This window comes from Coffea arabica, chromosome 10c (genome assembly GCF_036785885.1).
Source record: "Coffea arabica cultivar ET-39 chromosome 10c, Coffea Arabica ET-39 HiFi, whole genome shotgun sequence".
NCBI lineage: Eukaryota > Viridiplantae > Streptophyta > Magnoliopsida > Gentianales > Rubiaceae > Coffea > Coffea arabica.
This window is the reverse complement of record NC_092329.1, coordinates 5,799,513-5,824,870: the sequence shown is the minus strand read 5'-3', so window position 1 is coordinate 5,824,870 and position 25,358 is coordinate 5,799,513. Positions and strand designations below refer to the sequence as shown.

Below are 25,358 nucleotides of genomic sequence, written 5' to 3'. Positions count from 1 at the left end.
TGTACGCGCACGGACGCAGCACAGAGACCGACAAAGGCACAGCTGCTGCCTGCGTTGTGACGGAAAATCAAGGAAACAGACTGAAATGGAGAATTTTGACCATGGAATTGCAGCCAATAAAGGACAAGAAAACTTTCATTAGATGAATCAGAGCAAAGAAGTACGAGAAACTGTGTGGCGGTGATTCCGCGTGGTGTAACAAAGATTCCTATACCATATCGTACCAATTACCAGCTAGCATGGTGAATAATAATGAGGCTAAATCTTTGATTGAATGCATGATTTGTTCACAATAAACAAACCAGTAAGAGCATGATTTGTTTACTAATCAAATTAAGGTTAAACGGTGTCAGTATGCTAGTGCTTATTAATATTTTTAAACCCACCTAAAATTTGTGTCGAAATTTACATTTTTATGAATGAAATTGCTTGAGCACATCACGATAAAAATCAAGTAAATTTCGTTTTAGCTAAAGAATAATACCAAGCTCACGTATATATCAAGTTCATACCAAAAAAAAAAATCAATCTGAACTTTCATAGTATAATGTTATGGCTATATTAGGTTCACTTAGATCCCATCCTGTTTTCTTCTATATATAAATACACCTCTAGCACATTAAGGTGCGACTCTTCACCACCACAAAACCACGCCTTTTCCGCTACTAGGGCTGTCAACTGTCAACGAGCCAGGTTTGGATCTGGATCCGGCTCGAATTTGATAGTTTTTTTTGGGTACAAATTAAGAAATAATTCTGGAACCCGAACTCGTTTATTCTTACAAAAAAAAAACGGGTCGGATATGGAATATAGGATTCTAACTCTGAACTCGAGCAATACATTAATAATTATAAAATATAAATATTTCTAAATACAATAATAATTCTTTTACCAAATTAACAAATCCTAATCTTGTTGGGGCCTTATTTCTGATACGTTATTTCTAAATACAATAATATAAATATTTCTAAATACAATAATATGTATAAATACATTATTTTGTTGGATTTTATTTTTTTCGAATAGAGCCGAACCCGACCCGAAACCCTAAGTACAAGACCCGTCGGATATACGGGTTGGGTCCAAAATTGGTACATTATAACGGATCCAAGTTCGAAATTTTCAATTTCGACTTGAATCCAAACCGTTGACAACCCTATCCGCTACCCTTCCCCGCGCCATAGGCATAAATGCATAGGATTGGATGCATATCCAATCATAAAGTTTACCAACTCACTCTTGAATGCATACAACTACGAAAAATTAAACTACAGCCTACAGCAAGTTCAGCATGAAACATCCAAAATTCTACAAGGTCAGATTGATAATTTGTTATCTTTTTAAAGCTATTTTAGATGCATCAGCAATGTTGTCAGTATTGATTCAATTCACTTATGTACCAAGTTTAGAATTTATACCATAAAAGCCTAACAATTTGCAACTGAACCAGCTCTTTTTATTCAAAACGATTAAGTCACAGTTCAAATATCGACAGAACATTTGCATTTCGAGTGAGAAAAGTTGACAAGCTTCTCCAAGTTTAATTTGCATGGTGATAATTGATACGACTGCCTTTAATATATCCACTAGTTTGAGAATAAGTTAGCAACTCATAGTTCTTTCAGGATTTTAGTCATCTTTTCACGAGCTCTGCACATCGCCTCCAATGGCTTGGCTTTAGGCATTGTGAGGCCTGAACCTTCAGTCATGTCTTCCAAATCCTGGCTAACCTTATCCCAGTCAAAGCATTGGATCAATGCTCCCAGAGCCAATGTCACCACGCGATTGGCAAGACCAGCACCAGGACAGCCCCTCCTTCCCATGCCAAATGGTATCAACTTCAACTTGTAGGTATCAGCTTCCAGCCCCTCGAATCTTTCTGGCTTGAAACTGGTGGGATCATCCCATAATTCAGGGTCTCTGTGAATGGCCCAGGCATTAACAAGCAACATTGTGTTAGAGGGTACATAATAGCCTCCGATGGAGCACTCAGCCGACGACTCATGCGGTGATAGGAGTGGCACTGCTGGAAACAATCGTAATGTTTCGTTGACAATGGCTTGGATATAAGTCAGCTTAGGAAGATCTGATTCATCTACTAGACGATCTTGACCTACAAAGTTGTCTAGCTCAACTCTTGCCTTCCTCAACACCTCAGGATGATTGAGAAGAAGCGACATGGCCCATTCCATTGTTACAGCTGAAGTGTCTGTGCCAGCCATTAACAGTATCTTGGAGCATTTGAGAAACATTGAAGTCAGAGTAGCAATAAAAGGGAAATTAGGAAACAGAAGTACAGAACAGCCCCTAATTGTCAATATCTAGCATGTGACCAAATGGAATTTTTTTTGTTTTATTTGCTCAAGAAATTGTTCTTTTAGTCTGACATTAATTCAATTGAGATTAATTCCAAATCAGAAGACCCATATAGCGTGAAGTAGCATTTAGCTTTAAAGGAAAATTCTGGTTAGATAATATCTAATTGTTCTTTGGTTTAGGAGATGATCAAATGAGGGTTTTAACCTTTAGTTATTTGTTAGTTCTTGGTGTCAATGTTGCTATACAACAGTGTGGTTGGACACCTGAAAACTGGAGTTAACAATCTTCCCTGACTGAAAGTTATGGTTAGGAAACATACCAGAACAATGCCTTTGATGATTTCATCAGTATAGTACTCAGGTTCTTCTTCTTGCATGGAAAGCATTGAGTCAATGATTGTATCTCTCCCTGCCACTTTGTGTTCCGTCTGAGATTCTCTACACTTATTTCGACAATCGTCTATCAGGCTCTGCAAGACTTCATCCATACTTTCCTGCAATTTCAGCATTTTCTTCTCAATCTGCTGAAAATCAATCCATTGCAAAATTGGCAGGAAGTCCCCTGGATTTGATGCTCCACTCAATTCAGACAATTCCCTTATTATATCTCGGAAGTGCTTAGCCTGTTCATTGTTCTGCACTTCAGCTCCAAAGTATCGCTTGTTTGTTACCATCCTCATAATGATGTTAAATGATAGCTCCGAGAACCTAGACTTCATCTCAACCTTTGAAGAACTTGGGCTTGATCTTTGATAAAGATCTTTTACTAGTAACTTCACTTCTTCTTGCCGAATGTTCAAGAACATGTTGAGTCTACCTCTTGAGAAGATCTCCAGGGTAGTAATGCGGCGAAGGTTCCTCCAAAGAGGGCCATACGGGGCTGTTCCCACTGTGGTGAAGTTATAGTTGAGGTGCTTGCCAACAAGAAAACGAGGCCTATTGGCAAAAACTACGTCATTAGTTGTGAAGCATTCCTCAAAAGCCGATGGTGAAGATATGACAACCACTGATCTGTATCCCAGCTTTAAGGAAAATATGTGACCATATTTATGAGAAAGTTGCTGTAACCTTTTGTGCAAAGGTTCTTTTAGCAGATGAAGATGCCCTATGATTGGGAATGAAGGTGGGCCTGGTGGTACATTGTTGCACTGCCTTCTTTTCCTGAGGAAGAGTTTTGACAGGGTGAGAATTAGCAAGAAAAAGGATAGTAGGGAAATGCAGTAATACCAGGACATTTCCGCTTCCATGATTTTACGAGGATGAGGTTAAGCAATGGTTGAGTGCACAATTGCCTTGTCCAAGTTTCCTTTTTATATACAAAGCCAACAGAGATAGGGACCAGGCTACCATTTAATTTCCAATAATCTATTGGCATTGTTTTTATTGTACTTGTTTGGCAAGAAAACTTAGGTTGGATTGCTAAGAAGCTCTTTCTATGGCTGCGGCTCGTGATCTTTGACTATTGCCCATGCTCTTGTTCCTGGAACATTACTTGTGCAAAGGTTCTTTGACTATTGCCCATTCCCCCCCCCCCCCACCCCACCACACACACACACCCCAAAAAATATCCCCCCCAAAACAACAAAAAACGCCCCCATTAACTTAAATGTGAGAATTTGTCCGCTAGTATCGTCATTTAATTGCTCTGTCCAAGTACCTTCCAATATGTCCATTTACATGGACTATGATGTATATCTTTAACTGAAGGAGGATTTGTAACGGTGATTGGACTTTTGGATGCCTTCGTTGAGGTCATCCAGCATCAAAGCAGAATTTAGTTTGAGCCCAACCCACAATTACAAAGGAAAAGACTTTGCTCTTTCTTACCTTATATTCCTTGCCACTTCAAGTGCAAGCAACATTAGAAGCTGTTAAGCTCTTTCTGGAATAGTTGGAGGGCTGTCAGATAAGTTTCTGAGAAGAAATGTGGAATTTTATGGCTCCATTGAGCAAGATTGGATTACCTAAGAACTATTCACATCTTTTAATCTCCAATACTTACCATGAGCATCAACACAAAAAGGTTGATTCCAACTTAGTCCAGCAATCCCCTCCCTAGTTATAGCTGTTATTCCTAGGATCTTATAAGATTTTAAGTTTTGGTGATATTTTCTAGTGAAAAGCTTTATGGTAGTCATTGAACAACTAGAATCCATCTCTGGTTGCAAACATGAACAATGGCCTTATGTGTGTTTAGTCTTGTTTTTGTGATGCTAATACACTTTGAAATTTTGATTTGGATTGTCCCTTATCTATCTAATCTTTCATTTTAACCCCCAAGCGTATCATAAAAATATAGACGAAGGCCTTGAACGGATCAAATCTTATTCGTCCGATGAGCTAGTTACAAGCTAAAACAATTGCCTTATTCAATCATTTCTGATTCCAAGATTCACCTTTTAATTTCAACAGACAAAATTCAAAAGCGTACAAGAGAGTGCTGAACTACGGCTTGTCGAGGTCTGCAAATAGCTTCCAATGGCTTGAGTTTTGGAAGGCTGAACCCTTTACCTTCAGTCATGTCCACTAACTCTCCACTGGTTCGTTCCCACTCAAATACCTGAACAAGTGTCCCCAACACCAATTCCAGAATCCTAGTTCCCAGCCCTGCCCCCGGACAACCCCTCCTTCCGGCACCAAATGGCATTAGACTATACTCATCCACTCTCCTCCCTTCATGCCTCTCTGGTATAAACTTTGTTGGATTCTCCCACTGCTTGGGGTCTCTATGAATAGCCCACAAATTCACCAGCAACATTGTACCCTTTGATACATAATAACCTGCCACTGTACAATCTTGAGAGGCTTCATGAGGGATCATAAATGGAATTGGTGGATACAAACGCAGGGTCTCCTTGACTACATTTTGTAGGTAAGCCAACTTTGGCAAGTCTTGCTCTTCTAGTAGCCTGTTATCCGGAACATGATCATCTATTTCAGCTTTGATCTTCTTGATAGCCTCAGGATGGTTTAGGAGCAGAGCCATGGCCCATTCCATGGTTATTGATACTGTATCTGTTGCAGCAATCAACAACACCTGTAAAATATCAAGAGTGAAGAAGCATGAATGATCAATTCCTTCTTTCTCATGACAAAATAATGCTTTTTTCCTTGATATATCTAACAAATAAATGTAAACACTATGATAGAAGCCCAACTTGAATGCAGCACTTACCATTACAATCCCTTTTATGAGCTGATCTGTATAGTATTCAGGTTCCTCTTTTTGTAAGGAGAGCAAGTGATCAATCAAGGTGGTCTTCTCTGCCTGTCCACGGCTCACATTTATAGAACTGGTAGATGATAAACGTAGCCTACGTTCATCTACCAAATCCTGTATAAATTTGTCAACCCTTTTCATCAAAGTTGAGAACTTTTGCTCCACTCCCTTATAATTAATCCACCTCAAGATAGGCAAATAATCCCCCAGATTTGACCTTACACTATTCACAAGCATCTCCTTTATCAGAAGCTTTGTCTTCCTAGCCTCTTCATCATCCGCCGCATTCTCTCCATAATATCTCTTTCCGGCCAATGTCATGGACAGGATATTGAAGGTAATCTCAGCAGACATGGAAGTCAAGTCCACCTTTGCTGATCCTCCACCAACACTACACTTTTGCATCAGTTCACTTAGCAGCAGCATTAGTTCCTTCCTTCGCGTGCTGGCAAACGAGGCCATTCGAGCTGGAGAGAATATCTCCAGTGCTGCTAAACGGCGAAGGTTGCGCCAATGATCTCCATAAGGGGCTACACTGATGGTGGTGTAATTGTAGCTGAAGTGTTTGGACGACATGGTTTTTGGACGGTTAGCGAATATAATATCATTCTTGGTGAAGCATTCTTCGGCTGCTGAAGGTGAGGTGACAATAAGGACCTTACGGACACCTAGCCGGAGAAGCAAGATGTCACCATACTTGGTGCAAAGTGATTGTAGGGTCTGATTGAGTGGTTCTTTCAGAAGATGAAGGTGGCCTATGAGAGGAAGTGAAGGTGGGCTTGGAGGTTGCTTTTTCTGCAATGCCCGTTTTCTTATGAGTAAGTTCAAGATGAATATAATGGAGATGGCAAGAAATGTAATGCAGGAATTAGATAATTCCATTGTTTCTCCTGTCACCTCTCTTTCTGGGGCAAAAGGTGCGTAGCAATACTGGGCATATATAGAAGATGATAGGTATAGCTTCTTAGGGGAGAAGTCATCATGCAATTAATGTCTCTGTTATCTTCTTTTTCCGGTTGAATGGATGAAATCATGCCAGAGGCAACTTTTCTGTTGCCTAGAATTGATTGATTATGTCCACTTTTGTACTCTTGGTCATTGATTCAATTAAATTCCAATACTTGTTTTTGTTCTGTTCCTGGATTTGTCGTTCATGAATGATGATGTTTATGCCATCCGTGCATGTCAAAATTCTATACTACGTTACTTATCAAATCGTGAAACAGATCTCAAGAAATCAAAGATATAGTTGGGCTGTCTCCATAATTGGAGAAAGAGTACGATTTAGGGTGATTTCCAGGACAATAATTGGCAATAAGTGACTGGAACCTATTTGTGGGGGCATTGTATACAAAGTATTGTCGAGGATGTGAATCATGTGATATATAGAAGATGTAAAATCAACTAGACAGATCCAGAATTTCATTTAGAACTGTAGCAGTCATTCAATCATATGATCATCAGTCTTGTAGTTTGTCAACGGAAACAGCCTCTAACTATTAACGCGAGTAAATGAAATCTTGGGTCCCCCCATTGACAACTGATCCCATCTATCATACTGTCCCCTTTGTCGGTAGCCCACCTACTCAAGAAGTATCCTGGCGTCCATGTCAAATGTCCACCTGCTTAAAAAAGGTCTGAGATGTTATCCGTCGAAAATCTGGAAGGATTGGGCAAGCAAAGGGATGTAACAACTACCCCTGCTTTTTTCTGGCAAGATTTGGAAATGGGTAACGTTACCAACTATGGATTTACGAACTACCAATTCTTTGCATACTCTAAATCAAGAAAGGTAAACACGTACGACAGCTTACTTTTTTGTTAAAATTTTTTTCTCTTCCTTAGCCAATTCTTGAAAAGTAGGGATGTAAATTCTTAAAGGGATTGCGGAATGATTAAAAAGAACTCTACTTGAAGAGTAGGATATGTAGTGATGTTAACGGTTGCAGTCCATGTCATACAAAACACGGAGAAAGACTTGAAAAAGCATAATTCTCAGAACTTTTACATGAGAAATGGCCATTTCCAAGTGAACATGATTTTCTCTAGCTGAGCAGCCAAGAGCAGAATGATTCAAAGAAGATGGAGATACCCGTAAGGTCAAGGAAAGATTCTCTAATTATTTACAAGAAAAGATGAGAGATGTCCATTCCCAGGTAGCATGATTTTCTCCAGTTAACCAGCCAAAAGCAGAATGACTAAAAGGAAAAAGAGAAATCAGTAAGGTCAAGGAAAAAGATCTCAAATTCTTTTAAAGAAAAGATATCCAAAGATCCGAGGTGTCCACTATAGCAATTTGCAGTGTCATCCCAAAGGCTAGTCCCTCCTGTCTATTCCAATAATGGTATTGTCTTCTGGAAATAAAATATCTCAGTTCTTTACACACAAAAAAAAATGGGGCAATTTTTGATAAATGTACATCTATCTATTCGAGTATAATTGACACGTAACAAGAATTGCACAAACGAAGCCAGAGCATCACCTTCATCATGCAGAGAACACGTCCCATTCTTTTCACAAGATCCTTTCAATATCTGGTCAACGGCATTAGAGGATCACCTTCTCCAGCTGTAAAAGCCCCGTTCCATCTCAATGAATTAGGTACATCTCCCCAACAATAGATTTACAAATTTCATCCGTTCTGAAGCACTCACTGTAATTGTACACTTATGCACAAAATTTTACTTTCAGACTGTATTGTCATTGTGAATAGAGAACGCCATTGGGAGGAAATCCTGGTCAAAGCGTGTATCAGGTCAAGTAAGTGCAGGGTCATGTTCCATCAGCCCCATGGCTGTGATTGCTCAACGTTTTTTGTGATAATTTTAATTCTTGACCTAAAGAAGAAGTTTTTGCCTTAATTTCCAGATGTTGTAAACACCTTGAAGAGTGGTATGTTGATCCAATTTGAAAAAGGACCACCACCACGCGATATCAGATATAAGATAAATGCTAGATATGCAACAGTTCCCGCACAAACCAGGAAACCAAAGAGCAATCCATGAACTTCAGAGGAGAAAAAGTCTAGCAAAAGATACCCATTAATCACTATCACCAGGGCAGCCACGGTCCAAGCTACTTTCTGCAACACAAGTAAACAACATAAGAAGATGGGGAATCAAATTGCTAGTTTTGGCAATTAATATGGTTGGGACTTGTATATCCAATGATCGCCAAATTCACCAGAACTGCAAACAGCTAATGGAATAATATATGCAGCTGTAGACTAGTGGCAAATTAACTACAAAGCTGCTGAAGAAAATAGACTGAATCTTGAGTTTGTTATCTACTTATTCAGCAATAAACAAAATTTTGGAGGAAAACTTGGCTTGAAAAGTTAGTGATTTCATTATTGCTTTAAAACTGATATGGAAAACTGAACCCGACAGAATTGGCTGCCAAATCAGAACAACTTTTAAAGATGCAAAGCAGAAAAGGGATGGCATGCTCCAAGCAAGAAAAGAAAGGATTTTATAACTTGACTGGTCAAGTGTGAGAAGCATACTGCAACTTTCCATCAGCTAATCAAGGATCGATCAAGTCTGTCAATTTGTGACGTACAATTAAGATGGAGGGCTAAGGCAGTAAAAGAGACCATAACCTTGCCAACTCCATGAATTTCATGGAGTGAAACATTCTCTGGAAGTCAGGATGATGAACATAATTACAGGAATTGCACAAGTATAATAAATGCCACATCCATTCTTATGACATGGACAACAAACTCTATAGACCTGAATCTCAAAACATGGAATTATCCAGGAAGTTGATCGTTCAGCAATTTCAGTTTAAAAGCCATTTAACATATTTACTTGCAACAATCATCGAGAATAACAGCAAATCCTCAAAACAAGTTATCGGGGATGACAGCATATCCTCAAAACAAGTTAAACAACATGTGCTATGAAGGATGTACAATTTCCAAACATGAGAGTTGATGTAGATGAATCTTTATTCTGAATTCAAGCATGTAGTACTACTACACTGACCAAATATTTAATCAACTACATCACTTACTCAGCTCAATTTCAGATGCAAGCTGTAGTTATAAGTCTCCAATTGCCAACAACTAAAATCATATTGACCTTTAGAATTGCAATAATGGCTGCCAAGATTTAAAACAAAAATGAAAAAGAAAAGAAAAGAAAAGGGAGATATAGCTGAGTTATCCCACAGTAAGCTTAGTTTAAGCAAAGCACAGTTGAGCAGCAATTGGACAAATTGAAACCAAATGCAACTTTAAAAAAAGAAATCATATGTCTATCACTCTAATTGGAGCATCAGGGCAGTCCCCTCTCTTTGACATCCCATACATGTTCCTCAAAATTTACTCATTTAGATTGCAACAACTCAGAAATTGAAGAATTTTCCAATCACTTCAGCCTTAAAACCTGTGGAGCCATGAAAATTATTATTTTTCTCCATAATCCATTCATTTTGATTTAAGCTTCCAAATTAACTGACATTACAAGCCCCAAACCGTATTATTTTAAGCAAACTAAGTTTGTTCAAACTCTGGATGACGTATTCAACTGTCATGAGGAATCTCTGTCATCTTAGAAAACGTATATTTCCAAAACAAACAGCTGTATGCACTAAAATGATAAATCAGAGAAATCATTGATTTACCTCCAGAGTGGGCCCAATTCGAAAGACTCCCATAACCTGTTCCTTCGAAACCAAGGTGAGAAGTGGAATAAGAGCGAAAGGTATCTGTATGGACTGAAGCACATTAAGCCATTCATTTAGAACATCCAGTGATGACTCAGATCTGTTGAAAACAAGGGCTACCACAACAGTAGGCAAAATGGCACAACTACGAGTGATCAATGCCCTCAACCATTTCTTCAGACGAAGGTTTAGAAAACCTCCCATGATAAACTGGCCAGCATAAGTTCCAGTTATGGTGCTACTTTGTCCAGCTGCTAATAATCCAATACCCCAAATGTAGAGAATGGGGAACAATCCTCCACCATATTTCTCTTGAAGATATTGTCCAGCATTTACTAACCCTATACTATCAGCTTGTTTACTACCGTAAAACCCCTTGGCAAAAACAGTTGTTACAAATACATTAATCATGAAGGAAACAAGGAGGGCGACTGAAGATTCAATTGAGTAGTAAGTGAGTGCTTCTCGAACCTGCCCTTTCTTGTTGGGGTCAATTTTCCTTGATTGTACCAAAGCAGAATGCAAAAAAACATTGTGAGGCATTATAACACAACCTACTACTCCAACAGCCTGATGAATAGTTCTTGAGCTGAGCTTTGGTACCAAAAGACCTATTAGAAGTTCATTTCTACTGGGCTTTGTGTCACCAAACATCCAAGCAAAGGATATAGCCATGGTCAAGATAAGAACTGCAAAAACAGCTTCCAACTTCCTCACTCCATAGTTCTCAACAAGCAAAAATATAAAACTGTAATAATAAAATCCAAGTTAGAATGAAAAGAACTAAAAAGTATTTCAGCCAATGGAGCTATAAACCTCAGCCGTAATTGGTTTCAGAACAAACATACCAAAATTCTTATCTTTCAATAATAAAATTAAAACAATTTAAGCACTCCAAGCAGAAAGCAAAAGCCCTAAAAAGACTAACGCTAATAAAAGTCCCATACAAAATCTAACACTAATTTCAATCTGCCGAAATGCAGCATATCAATTAAATGACAATGTGCAGAAACAGATAGGATGCAAAACCAATGTATTTCACGTAACAATCTCAGCAAAAACACCTAGATGCAAAACAAGGGAATAACCTCTGCAGGACCCAAATCATTATTACGAAAACAACATGTTAGAAGGACCTATTAGACCTAATTCCACCTCCAACAATCTTTTTCCAACACAAATAGTAATTTTAAAGCAAATTGACTACTAAAGACCAATAAGATCTTAAAACAGACCGTTTTTAAGCATCATTTTCCCAAGCAATACTAATTTACTTATCACAAAATAGAAAAAACAATGTGTAAGCATCACTTAAAAGCCAACAATCCTAGCTGAACAAACTTCTAAATTTCAGAAAATTCAACTAGAAAAACACAATATATATATATATATATATAAATTTTTTCAGATTTACCAACCAGAAGCAGTCATTAAACTCAGAATACCAGCAAAACCAAGTAAATTCAATTAAAAAAAAAAACCACCAGCAATAACACCCAAAAAAATCTTTTTTTTTTTTTTTGTTAAGGAAAGTACCAGTCAGAGGCAGTAATCAAAACTCCCGCCCACAAGGGCAAAACCCCCCGGCTAAGAATCTGAATAGCAATAGCACTCCCAATAACCTCCTGAATATCAGCTCCAATTAAAGCTACCTCCGCCATGAACCAAAGCAAAATCCGAGCCCAATTCGGATACTCTTCCCGGCAAAGCTCAGCCAAGTGTTTCCCGGTCGCCACACCAATCCTCGCCGACAAAAGCTGTATCAGTAGGCCCATTGCCGTGGCCCACATTAACAACCATAATAAAGAATAACCCGCAATTGCACCCGCTTGTAAATCCCCTTCTAAATTACCCGGATCTAGAAACGCTATACTCATTAGAAAACCCGGACCGGTAAATAACCATAATTTCTTGAACGAGAAAGGTGGCACTGTTGAGTAATCTGCACCGTCTAATTCAATATCCAAGACCAAAATTTTATCTCGGGATTCGTATGCCACTTCTTCTTCTTCTTCTTGTTCAGGTAGACATTTTCTTAAGCTGGCGTCAACTAACGGCGACGGTGAAGGTGAGGGTAGAGAGGAGGAGGATAGAAGATGGCAGGCTTCTTCGTCTTTTGAAGGTGTTGGGTCTTCAGGTGAAACTGAGCCCATCGTATTATTAACTCTGCTGGCGGAGATTAAGGTGATCTCCGACGGTGGCGGTGGTTGGTGTTGGCTGTCGGAGGATTAGTTAGATTCGTCCAGTGCTTGTGCCGTTCTCGTGCAAGCAATTGTTTCGTGAAATATATAGGATTTGTTTTGGAGATGGGGATCTGATACGATGTCTGTCTACTTATGTGGTGTGGTGATGTTCAAAAGTGTGATTTCAGCCAATCAAATTATGACACATAGGATTAAACACCAGCCTAGTCCCTCCGTGCTAAAGTGGTATTACTTTAGTAGGTGTAGACACTTTGACATCTACCGATCTAGTGCTCAAATTTTGATTCTCAAATGACATGCAAAACAAGACTTGGATGACCAGAGTTAAATCCCTAAGTCACATAATAACCTTGATTTACATTGGGTCACTTCATCACCCGAATCAAATTTGAAATATAGCAAGAAGTGTATAAGTAGTCAAAAAATAGGACAGTCAATGAAATCGAGTTAACTCAAGTTTGACACGTTCGATCGGAAAAAAGTTCGCTAAACTTAAGTTTTAATGAGGTCGGACAACAAAATTCTGGGATTAGGTTTATAAAACAACAAAAGTCTGATTCAGGCTGTTGAAAAAAAAAATGAGGTCGGACAGAGTTTGATTTTAAATAGTAGGCTCGAATTAATTGTGAATTGAGATTGGATCATACTAGACTCAAACCCGATTAAAATTCGGTCCATATATGAGTATAATTTATATATGTAAAATATATACTTCCTTCGTCCTATTTTATATGTCATGTTTTCTATTTTGGTATGTCCCAAACTACTTATCATGATTTAAAATGGAAATAAATGAAATCCAACTTTTCTATTGTACACTTAATACAAGTCCCAAGGTAAAGCATTTAAGTCATATTCTCTTGATAAATCATGCTACAAATTATTTTTGTGTTCAGGTAGTTGTGCCTCTTTTAAAATTTCAAACTAAACTTGCAAAATTTTAAGTTTAATTGAAGGGTAATAATGAAAAGACATCTTTTAGTAGCTTATGTGTCTTAGTCAAAATTTATTTTTCTTAAACTATGTGCAAAGTTGATCATGACATATAAAATGGGATGGAGGAAGTAGAATACTATCTATAATTTATAATTATACATATTGCAACATAAAATGTTAATAATTTATATATAAATATAAATATATTCATATTTATAAAATATATATTATATATAATTATGTATTTAATTATAAATTTGGGCAAAACCGAATTTGAGTTTGAAACTCATATAATGGTGTGAGTCGAGATTGACCCTTTTAATACGGACCCGAAAGCTGAAAATCTATATAATTTGTGAGTTGAGATTAGATTTGCTAAATCTCGACTAAAAAAAGGTCCAATCGACACCCTATCAAGTAACAGTGAATGTATACCTACACACTAGTGTGAATACCCGTGCTACGCACGGTGCTGACATTATTGAAAAAAATAAAAAATAAAAATAAAATGGTGAACAAATAAAGGTGAAAAAATTGTACCAACAAAATTAAAATGTAATATATGTTTAACAATAGTTTGAAATATAATAGAATGTGTATATCATTCAAGAATTGTCTTTTTTTGGAAGATGGATCCTGAAAAAAAAATAAAAATTTATATTAAAAAAGGGAATGATATATTTCTATAAATAAATGTAATTGAATATTGTTAAAATGAAATACGTACAAATACTAAACATTCGATTTGATAATCTTGCTTGAAGGTGCGAACACTCTTCACACCAATCCACTTTTAGTACGAATGGCAAAATTGGTGATTTAATTAACTTTGTTAAATTTTGTGGAGTGCGTACTACAAATGAAAATGTACTATCTTTGCATTTTTGTAATAATGACTTGTACTTCGATTGCACTTGAAAATTTTTAGTCCAATGAAACTACTGAAAATTTCCCGTTACTGAACCTCCCCATCCCACGCGTCCGATTATGAGCACTGAGGCGAGGAGACTGTAGAGTAGCTCACTTTTTCCCTCTAATTGCTTTTGTCTTTTTAGATTTTTTCACATGCCGCTAACTGCTTCATTCCCTCTGCTATCACTTGTATATTTAAAATCAATTTTTAATATTAAATAAAAAGGAATCCATTAGTTTATAAAATGTTCATAATGTAGATAAATTATTAAATTTGGAAAAGGGCGTATGTTCTTATAGGCTTCTTTTTTTTTCTTTTTTTGGGGAAAATGAGTTTGTTCTTGTAGGTTTTTTTTTTTTGATATAGAATTGTTTTTCAAAGATTTTGGTTCTTAGTTCCTACTATGTTTAAATCATCTTTTAATATCCAATTCAATATAGTCTTTTAATTTGGCAGCCTCTATAATTTTTAATTTATTATTTTGGTTTAAGTTCAGTTAGAATTCAGAATTTTTCAAATACCAAGAGAAACCATATTTTTTTTTAGTCACCGTCTTCAATTCCCCATCTAATGACCCTTGTGGATTTACCGATTATGAATAGGATAGATGATGTGATTATTAGAATTTAAAAGCTACCGCCATAGTGTTCCTATTCCGTTTTTCTTTATTTCTTTTGGGTCAAGGTAATCTCTAATCCTTCCAAGTGAAGTTTAAATATGATTGAAAAAACAGGGCCTTCAAGTACATTGCCAAGTAGCTTTAATGAGCGAGGCTATTGCAGGCCTAAAAATTGAGATTCTAGAAGATCACGTTGGTTAATTATTAGAGGTTTAACAGGCCCTACTCTGATGGTTCGAGTTTGTGTCTTATCATGAACAATAAGTGCAACTAAACTTTACAATTTTGTTATTCACACACGTCGTTTCCACTTTCCATTTTCGCTGAATTGCTACTATTTGAGTAGCAACAGCACGGTCGGTGCATAAATCATGCCTTTAATGGGTATTTTTGGAGCATGTGCTTGTGATTTTGTGTTTATACTTTATCCCACTGTTGAGTATCTTTACTTTACGGTGTAACAATAAGCAAACAACCGTGCATAGGATCTTGTAAACAAATTTCAGAAATAATGGATGATCAGAAATTCAATGCAATATCATTCATGACAAAAAGCAAATCAAAAGCAAAACATACTTAAAAGGCAGAGGGGCAGAGGGGATAGACCTGGAAAATTAAGCTGGCAAGAATATACTTCCAATTCTCTACAAGAAGGTTGATTTCCGCTGAAGTCTCTGCACATAATCTCTTTCATAACTGCTCACAAAAGAAACAAAATCAATACATTTACAAAATCAATAGAGAACCAAAAACAAATAAGAAACTGAGAAAGAGGGTGAGGGGAATTGGGGGTGGAATTCTTTGGAGGAGTTTTAATTGGGGTGGAATTCTTAAATTGAAGGACTCTTAATTAGAGTGGACTCTTAATTGGAGTGGGAAACGTGGGATGATGATTAGAGGATTTATAGGAGCGGTTGTAGGATGAGTTAAGAGATAGTTGGAGTGGACTCTTAATTGGAGTGGGAAACGTGGGAGGAAATGTAGGGAGAAATTTGGGATGATGATTAGAGAATTTGTAGAAGTGGTTATAGGATGAGTTAAGAGATAGTGGAAATATTTTAAATTTAAATTTGATTGGTGATAAGGTGGGTTATGACCCACTACTTTTTATGTATTAAAATAAATACAAAAATTTAGAAAAAAGAATGAGAAATTTAGAAGCCATTGAGAGGTTTTTGCTAAAACCCCTTCTTGAATACATATAGATATAGATGTGGATTGCGGGGTATTTATTAAAAGATTAGAAGTATGTTATGATGGTAATTCAGCATGATCCGATTTTTCACCCCCTGCTTAATACCGAATATTATTATGCTTGTAACTTCAACCTAATTGTGTGGCAATTAAGAAGGAATGTGGCACATTTACAGTGGTCGGTTCACCATGCACCCGCAATTCCCTTACCAAAATAAATCTGAACTTAAAAGGTTTTTTTTTTCCCCTTTTGCCAAAATGGATGGTTAGGAAGGGAGAAAGAAGTAAATGGGGAATTGGATACCTTTTGTTCTGGAATGGAACTATCTGCTGCGTATTCAATGAGAGAACAGAGAACAAAAATAGACATGCCAATTAAATTAGAATTCGTAATGAAATGAAAATTCAGAATTCTAACATAACCTTTTTTTTTTTTTTTAGCAAATAGAAGAGTTCTTAGTTAACCACATACCAAAGACTCCTATTTTTAATTTTGAGGGGACAGCAAAATATCAGTGTTCAGATAATGTGGTGTTGCCCCATATTCGATCTGATGCAGATGAAGCATACAAATGGATGGTAACTTGATCTTAGACTAGAAATGTTCATCCAAATAGGGAAATTCTTGATTCCTGTTTGCCTGTACCAATTGACAGAAACTGGATAAAAAGATTGGCACTCCATTTTGATTCCATTGAACCGATGGACCCAAATCAAAGAATAAAGAATACCGACAAGATTATTGAAGCAAGGGAATTTCTCTGTTTCTCTGAAGAATTGGCAACAGCGCAAGAAAGAAACAGAGGAAAACGACTTTTTGAAGCTCTACGCGGCTTCTTGACTTGGACCGAACAGAAAGCTGGAAGTTGCGGGTCAGGATTCTCACAAGCTAACTTCAAATCGATTTGTATAATTACTATATTGTATTTGGTATGAATTCGCACAGTTTTGATGTAATCACCAACTTAATTGTATGATTTCACAAATTCAAATTTGCACTCAAATTTTACACCAAAAAATTGTAAGAACTGATTTAAACGGGTCAAAAAAGTTGCTTGTGAGACCCTGATCCAGACTCTCAGCAAAATAGTACTGTACTTCCCAGCAAAAAGCAATTGCAACAATCGAGCTTATCTTGTCCCAGTATAAAATGTCTTTAATGTAGTAGCATCACAAATGTAAGAAAATGTATGGCATCACAAATGTAAAGCATGCACCTCCTCATTCTCAAATGGTCAAAATCATTTGCACCATCCATATCCATCCATGCATGAAGGGGCTGTTTATTGCCCTTCTCACTCACCCATCATCTTTTTGACTTCTTCAGCCTGCTTTGCATCATCCACTGTACTAGTGCGCAGTGTAGTGATGTTGCACTGGAATTTGCGAGCCAGCGCCCAGCACTCGGCTTGTTTCCAGTCCACCGCGAATCTGTGCTTGCATGCGTGATAATTGGAAAAATAATAATAATTTTATTTGCATTACAAATAAGTTTTTTTAATTATCACAAACGTTACATTATGAAAAAGTATTAAATTTATTATTCTAAATTTTTATTCCAAATAAAATATAGTTTATCACAGACGAAAAAATGTTACTGTAATTATTTTACGAAATTCTCCACATAACCTCCCATTCAAATACAAGGACAGAATTATGGGAGACGAGGAGGGACACCGCACCCAAGTTCTATTTTTCTGTTAATATTTTCAAAGTTTACAGTTATATTCTTTATAAGTAAATCTTTTTGTACCCTGAAAGAAATTATAAACATTTAAATTTACTCTAAAGTGTATATGCGTATGAAAGTCTCTCCCTCCAAATAAATATTCTCCAAACACAACAAATTTCAGCAGCCCATTGGGCATTCGCTCTCTCCCCCTCCCTTGGGCTATTCTTGAGGATGGTCATAACTTAGTTTTTATTTGGACTGATCTATGTAGAGTGTTGGGCTAAAATTTGAAAACTCTATAAGAGATTGGGTAATTCTATGCAGAGTAGCGGGTTGAAAGTCAGTGACAGAGCCCAATTAAATGTATATCAAGTATTGAACAAGTTTGTCTAGTAAATATAATTAGTATTCCTAAATTCTATGAACATCTTTCATTTGTCATCTGTGCTGGCCAATAGATCATAGGAACCCTTTTTTTTTTGGGATAAATCATAGTGCTGGCCAATAGCTTGTGGTACATGCATCAGTGCAAGCATGCGGACTTGGTTGAAATTTGGGAGAGAAGTTTCAACATGTTTGGCCGTGGACAACATTTAGCCACCAAAGGCTGAACCCTGTGCACAGGAACTCCTATTCCTTCACTCATGTCCATCTTCTTACCATCCCTGGTTTCCCAGTTGAAGCTCTGGAGTAATGATCCCAAAGCCAATCCAAGAACATGGATTGCCAAGTTATTTCCAGGACAGCCTCTTCTCCCCGAGCCAAAGGGAATAAACTTGAACTCCTCTTTTCCTCCGACCCATGCTTCAAATCTCTGAGGCATGAACTTCTCAGGATCATCCCAGTACCTGGAATTATGTTGTATGTCCCAAGCATTCACAAACAGAACGGTTCCGCGTGGAACTCGATAGCCTCCAACGATGCAATCTTGGGAAGCTTTGTGAGGCATCAGAAGTGGCGTTACAGGCTGCAAACGCAGGGTCTCATTTATTATGCAGCGGAGGTAAGGAAGTTGAGGCAGATCACATTCAGCAATGAAACGCCCTTGTCCCACTTCTTGGTCAATTTCAGCCTGTGCCTTCTTTAAAACCTCTGGATTGTCCAGCAAGTATGCCATTGCCCACTCCATTGTACTGGCAGTTGTATCTGATCCTGCTTGTAGTAGTACCTGTTTAAGTTTTCGTTTCAAATAATGTTAGGAATGGCGAGCAGAAAATTAGGTAGGGACCATACTTATGCAGCAAATAGTTTTTGCACACTTCAGAAGAGTGCTAATGAGGCTAGAGAGCCCTGTAGAGCACAACTATTCCTTCGCCTTTCCAACTGACTTTTCCACTAAGAGCCAACAATTTGTTCAATCAGTTTCTACCATGTTTGCAACTCATTTTTTGCCTTCCCTACTGAAATCCTACTGCAGCTACTAGTAAAAACTGTAACAGAACGATCAATTGAAGTGTAGAAAACTGACGGCCAATGAAAATTAGATTCCAGATAAAGAAAACGGGAAAGAAAAACTACTGGATCTGGATTACTACTTACCAACATGAGGTTTCTTATAGTTTCCTCACTGTAGTACTCAGGTTCCTTTTCATGCAAATCCAATAAAGCTCCGATCATGGTTCTCTTCTCTCCTGAAGCACCAGCACGAGCACGATGTTCATCAATTACGTTCTGCATAAACTTGTCTCTTCTCTCCTGTATTTCACTCATCTTTTCCACCACGTCTCTCAATCCAAACCACCGCATGAAGGGCAAGAAATCAAGAACATTGGCCTTGGGATTCACCTTTGCTGCCTCAGAAGTTATCTCATGGAAAATTCTAGCCTCTTCTGAGTTCTCTATATTTTCTCCATAGTACCTATTTCCAGTAATCATCCTAGTCATAACATTGAATGTGAGATCAAAGCAAGCTGATCTCATATCAGCGAATTGACCAGGATCTTCCACGGAAACTCGAAACAGCTTCCGAATCAAAGACAAGACCTCATCAGCACGAATAGCTGACAACAACTGTAGTTTGTGGGATGACAAAACTTCAAGAGATGAAATCTTGCGGAGGTTCCTCCAATGTTCACCGTAGGAGGACCAGGGGAGGCTGGTATAATTGTAGCCAAAGTATTTCCCATTGAGAAAGTTGGGACGATTTGCAAAAATGATATCATTTTTGGCTAAGCATTCTTCAGCTGCCAATGGAGATGAGACGAGAACAACCGGGATACAGCCTAGCCTGAGGGAAAGAACTGGACCATAGCGGCTAGAGAGCGCTGATAAAGATTTATGGAAAGGTTTCTTGAGTAAATAGAGATGGCCAAGAAATGGCAGGGCTGGAAAAGGGGATGGTGGAAGATTTTGAATCTTGTGAAGGATTCGGTTGGTCAAAATCTGAAGGGCTAAGATCAGAAGAGGCAGATACAGATACAGAGTTTCCATGGAAAACATGGAAGTGGAGTTTCTTGATGATTCTACAGGCTTGTTTGATAAAAACTTTTATCTGAGAATACTAGTCTCCTTTTCTTTTTGTTTAACATTAATCAATTTAGGTTTAAGCATGGTCTTCAAGGCTCAGTTTTGTTGAGGTCAATATCGCATGCCTTAGACAATAATATAAACGTTGAATTAATCTTATACGAGGCTTTGTTAAAATCTAAAAGGTAAAAACAACAATAAAAAATTTGGTGTGTACAATCAAAAGCTTGTTATTGTTAATTAGTATCCTGTAAATGCTGTTTACAAAAGTCCAAGTACAGGCAAATTACGCGAGAACAATATAGATTTGATTGGACTAATTTAGTTGTAGTTCAATGCACCTTCCTCCTTTTAAGGATCTGGCGTTAGCAGCACAAGCACTCATTGTTCATAACCCCCTTTTTCTAATAGAATTAGGTTCTAAAGAATTTCCAACGGAATCCAAAGAACAACTAGCAGTTTTTGAAAGTTTAAGAGAGAGAGAGGAAGGGGGTTGGGGTAAATAAAAATCAGTTACTTTATATATTTTCTAAACTATCCTTGACGATGAGGGGCCTTTTGGTATAAATAAAAAATCTATCAATCTTTAATAACTACCCACTACCACTATAATTTCTTACCAAGTGTTATGTATTTTTTAATATTCTATTTTTCAACTCATTTAGTAAATTTTAATTTTAATTAGCAACGACCTTTTATGGTTATGAACAACTACCAAATAATTGATTTTTTTATAACTTTTACTTTAATAAATTTTTTACATATGCATTGCGAAAATATAAAACTAATTTTTTTTGAAAATGATTTCAATAAATATACTCAAAATATGTTACAACTATTTTTTTCTATTAGTTAAACACATATTAGTGTGTCTCTTGAATACTGGTTGATAAGTATACATTAGAACCCCTTTTAGTCCAGGCCACGTGCTTAAGTTAGTTAAATTCTTATTGTTTCTCACATTCACATATTCGTGACTATAATATCTATTAAAAACAGCTTTACAACAGTTGGATACATAATTTTTTTTAATGTAACAATTTGAATTGGAAAAATCAAAATTTGCTTTTTAACAAATATTGAATTGCATTCCTATTTTGACAAAATATAACATTTGGATTGTTGGAAATTTTCAAAATTTGTATGATGTACATACATGTATTGTATTACGAATCAAATGATTATAAGATGTACATACATTATGATAAATGTATATTCATTCATGAATATATTCATGTATGTAGGGATCCTTAAATGTAAGGATAGATTCATGTATTTAATCATAGAATCATGTGATGCATGAATTAGAATATAAGAATTTGTATACAATACATTGAATCTATTCATATAAGTATTTATTAAGTTCATTTATTTCTTAAACAATCTCTTCTATATAAAGAGGTCAAGTAGAGAGTGATTTGTGGCAGAAAATTACTTTCCTACTATTTTGAATTCTCTCAAAAATCACTCCTTAGTTCAGGAGGGGTTGTCTTATTTTGTATAAGAATTTAAGACAAATAAATTTCATCTTATCCTAAAAGATATTTATCCAAAGTTATTGCATGTTATACCGAACAAATAAAGTCCAAAGAAAAAATGATATTCTATCACGATTTGAAACCAATTCTTGTCACAATATTTGCCAGTTTGTTGCAATATTCCCAACACTGGATGAAGAAAGGAAGGGTACATATATATACACTAGAGGTACTTGAGCTGTGCAAAGCACAGCTTGGGCCCCCTAGAAATTTAGTCAAACAGATAACATCAAATTATTTTGGCACATGATAAATCAATAGAAATATAGGAGAAAATTGGGCCTCAAAACAATTAAAATTAACAAATGTTATTTGAACTCTCATTTTTGTTAATCACATTTTCACTATTATTTTTATCATATAGTTTTTATTTATTGTAGGAATACAATTAATAAAATATGGAGTATAAATAAAATTTCCCTCAAAATTTATTGTGAAGAGAAATTCCATCTATGAAGTTAATACCCCTATTTATTGTGATTTGAATAAAGATTTTTGAACTATTATTATGATAATACCCAAAAAAGAGAGAAAATCAATACACTACAAGTGCATTGCTGTATTAATTAGCAGCATAGTCTTAGTTGTAACTAAATCAAAAGCAGTCATAATGCTTCCAGTATTTTAATAATGAGAAAAAGTTTAGAAAGCCACTAAGACATGTCACAATCTTCAACATCAATATAACTTACTCTAAAGTTTCACATTTTTCTTTCTTTATTTATTTAAATCCCGTTTAAAGGTGACAACATTATCCCGCAGCTCCAGAATATAAATAGCAAGGTTAGATAAAAAATATGAATTGCTACGTTTCCGGATCTAAATATACAAATTAGAATTGAACCATTTTTTTTATTGCAAAAACATCTTCCTAATCAAAATTGAATTTTCTAACAATTTTTAATTGTGACTTCTACCACCAACTACAATTTTTATATGCCAACCCAATTGATACTACAAAACCTGAATAATTAAAAAACAAATAAAAATTAACGTTAGTTTAAATATATACAAAATTTTATAGAACACAGAGGTAGAAGAATGCCTAACTAGATTTATCTTGGTGGAAGCATCACATGATATATCTTTTCTCTTTAAAAAATACACAAAATTGTAGATAATTACAAAATGTAACCAAAAAACAAAGAAAAAGAAAAAAATGTGAAGTAAGAAATCAAATCGTGGGAGGAGAAAAGAAAAGAAAAAATTATTGTTCTATTCTTCATAGAAAATGATCATTGGTATAAAATGAATTCTAAGATCTTTTTACATATTTTAATATTTCACCTTTTATCCATGAAAAATACCAAATAATAGCATTATCCTATAAATTTAACAAACAAATGCCAGTTGACTATAACATTATGATCGAAGAATAGAGCAAATACGAGAGATTAGACATGAAGAAAAAAAAGGAAGAAAAGAAAATGTAAAATGGGAAAAAAATATTAAAAACTTCTCTTTGTTAAGTAGCTAATCATCTCGACGAAAAAAAAAAGAATATGGCAACAATTTTAGTTAGATTAGTTTTAAAAAATAAAAAATAACAGCACTTGCCGCAAGAAGAAGAAGAAGCGACACAGTTGATTTTCTGAAGGAGAAAAAATATTTTAATTATTTTGGCCCAATTGAATAAAAAAAGGGAAGGAAAAATTTAGCTAAAATGACCAAGAATCCACTTGTCAAAAATATGTACAATACATGTGTCAAAAAGATGGAATGCTATAGTAACTTGGCTTTTTTCTTATATACTAATAGGTAGATATAAGCACGACTAGTGAGAATTAATTTATTGAGGGTTAAGTGCCCAACCATGTGAAGTCAGCAGAGAGTAGTCTGACAAATGAGATGTAAAAAATAACTAGGAATTTATTAAATGGTCCAGCGTTGAATGAAGCTAATAAATGAATCCAACGGCACGTCAACCGTCTTGTCGCTCTCCTTTGGGAACATTTAATATGACGTACGATAAATGAAGAACGGCCTGCACATTTTCCTCTATTTTAACCTTTTGTGTTCGTCTTTGGTGAACGAAAAGGCGTCTAAACAAAACCGAAACAAATTGAGATTGACTCCAGCTAAAATATGTGAGTTGAGTCCGAGCTTGGCCATGCCTTTAAGACTTCAATTCGAGTCTGATTCGATATTCATGTAAAACCAATAGAGGTGCAACGAATCCGATTTAATTGAGCTAAATTGAGTTTAAGTAATTGTTTATATATATATATACACACACAATAGGCATTCTAAACAATAATAAATATAGAAAATTATATAAATATAGGACTTAGGAGGCTCGAGTAAGCGCGAACCTTCGAACCTCACTCATATATGCTTGATTAGATTTGTTAATTGGAAAATGAGAAAAGACACTAAAAAAAAATGTTCCATGTCTTTATCGGTCACTGGCACGTGTTTACAATGATAAAAAAAGTCTGAAACCAAGTTACACAGTCATCAGTGAGTCACCACAATAACAATAAACATGTTGGACAAGTTCCCAACGTGACAGCTCATTGAAAGACCTCGATCTCGAGATCTTGGGAGCATGTGGCATGCCAAATCAAATGGTGGCATATGATACTAACCGCTTACAAAGATTCAAAAGAATGACGTGACAACAGAAAGAATGTATGCACACGTTTCTTTTTTTTAGAAAAAAAAAAGAGTATAAACTTCTTTTCTCTCTCTCTTTAACTTGATCGTCGGAGTTTATTTTGGAGCAGATCTGAGGTTGTGAAGGTTTACTGCCATTTGTCGAGTAACAGACCCGATCCACAATGAATTGCTTCAGCCCATCCGTGGGAAAAGTTTAGTGGGAAAAGTTAGAAACGACTAGTTATTCGAACAAGTGAAGAACCAATTTGTAGATTGTTGTGATTGCACTGCTAAGATGCAAACGGAAAGCAAGTTAATCTTGTGTCGAAGAACTGGTACTAACCCTTGAGCAACCATGCAAATATTGGCGTCAATATATAATTTTCCAGAAAGGACAATTGTCCAACATTGTCACACTAATCGTTGCTGATACGTGTCTTACGAATGTCAAACAATGAAAAATGTCAAAACCAAGTCAGTGGGTCACCGAGCCCCTTGGGTTGGCTCGAATGGTTTCAGAGTAGTCTAGTTAGATCCAAAGATCGTGTGTTCGAGTCATTTCTCTACCGCTTGTGTATTCTTGGGGGGTAGGGTGCACAAGCGTAGGGAGATTATTATGGCAAAGTTGGAATACTCCCTGTATTTGAAAAAAAAAAAATTCAATGGATCACTGCAATAAGAATAAACATGACTCCTCATCAAAAGATCTCGACCTCAAGGGCTTGGAAATACATAGGATGCCAAGATCAAACGGTTTCAACTGCTCACAAAAATATAAAAGAAAGATGTTTCTCAGAAAGAGAGTAAAAAACCTTAAATCTATCTTTCTAACTTTTATTCCAGGGATGGATCGCCGTTTTCTACCAAAGAAATATCAAAGTTCGATTAACACCTGAGGAGGGTATTTCCAACTCGCCCTGTAGCACTCCTGGATCCTCCACCTCGGCAGGCCCTCGGGGGCCGTGACTTCGGCCCAGCTATCACCTCGGCCAAGATCTTCTATCATAAG

General features: G+C 36.4%; 4 protein-coding genes across 4 annotated transcripts; all 4 read right to left on the bottom strand.

The window, feature by feature from the left end:
* Positions 1-1,441: 1,441 nt before the first annotated feature.
* LOC113711923 (cytochrome P450 81Q32) lies at positions 1,442-3,611 on the bottom strand. Its single transcript, XM_027235163.2, has 2 exons — positions 2,639-3,611; positions 1,442-2,231 (listed from the first exon to the last, which is right to left on the bottom strand). The coding sequence occupies exons 1-2, from the start codon at positions 3,563-3,565 to the stop codon at positions 1,611-1,613; spliced, it is 1,548 nt and encodes a 515-aa protein (XP_027090964.1). The 5' UTR covers positions 3,566-3,611; the 3' UTR covers positions 1,442-1,610.
* A 1,015-nt stretch (positions 3,612-4,626) lies between these two features.
* Positions 4,627-8,150, bottom strand: LOC113712233 (cytochrome P450 81Q32). Its single transcript, XM_027235561.2, has 3 exons — positions 8,021-8,150; positions 5,494-6,333; positions 4,627-5,355 (listed from the first exon to the last, which is right to left on the bottom strand). The coding sequence occupies exons 1-3, from the start codon at positions 8,045-8,047 to the stop codon at positions 4,738-4,740; spliced, it is 1,485 nt and encodes a 494-aa protein (XP_027091362.2). The 5' UTR covers positions 8,048-8,150; the 3' UTR covers positions 4,627-4,737.
* LOC113712232 (metal transporter Nramp2) lies at positions 7,765-12,524 on the bottom strand. Its single transcript, XM_027235560.2, has 3 exons — positions 11,746-12,524; positions 10,168-10,957; positions 7,765-8,620 (listed from the first exon to the last, which is right to left on the bottom strand). Exons 1-3 carry the CDS (start codon positions 12,360-12,362, stop codon positions 8,396-8,398), a joined length of 1,632 nt encoding a protein of 543 aa, XP_027091361.1. The 5' UTR covers positions 12,363-12,524; the 3' UTR covers positions 7,765-8,395.
* A 5,556-nt stretch (positions 12,525-18,080) lies between these two features.
* LOC140015604 (cytochrome P450 81Q32-like) lies at positions 18,081-20,324 on the bottom strand. The gene is made up of 2 exons (XM_072068302.1): positions 19,287-20,324; positions 18,081-18,915 (listed from the first exon to the last, which is right to left on the bottom strand). The coding sequence occupies exons 1-2, from the start codon at positions 20,184-20,186 to the stop codon at positions 18,271-18,273; spliced, it is 1,545 nt and encodes a 514-aa protein (XP_071924403.1). The 5' UTR covers positions 20,187-20,324; the 3' UTR covers positions 18,081-18,270.
* Between the last annotated feature and the right edge of the window lie 5,034 nt (positions 20,325-25,358).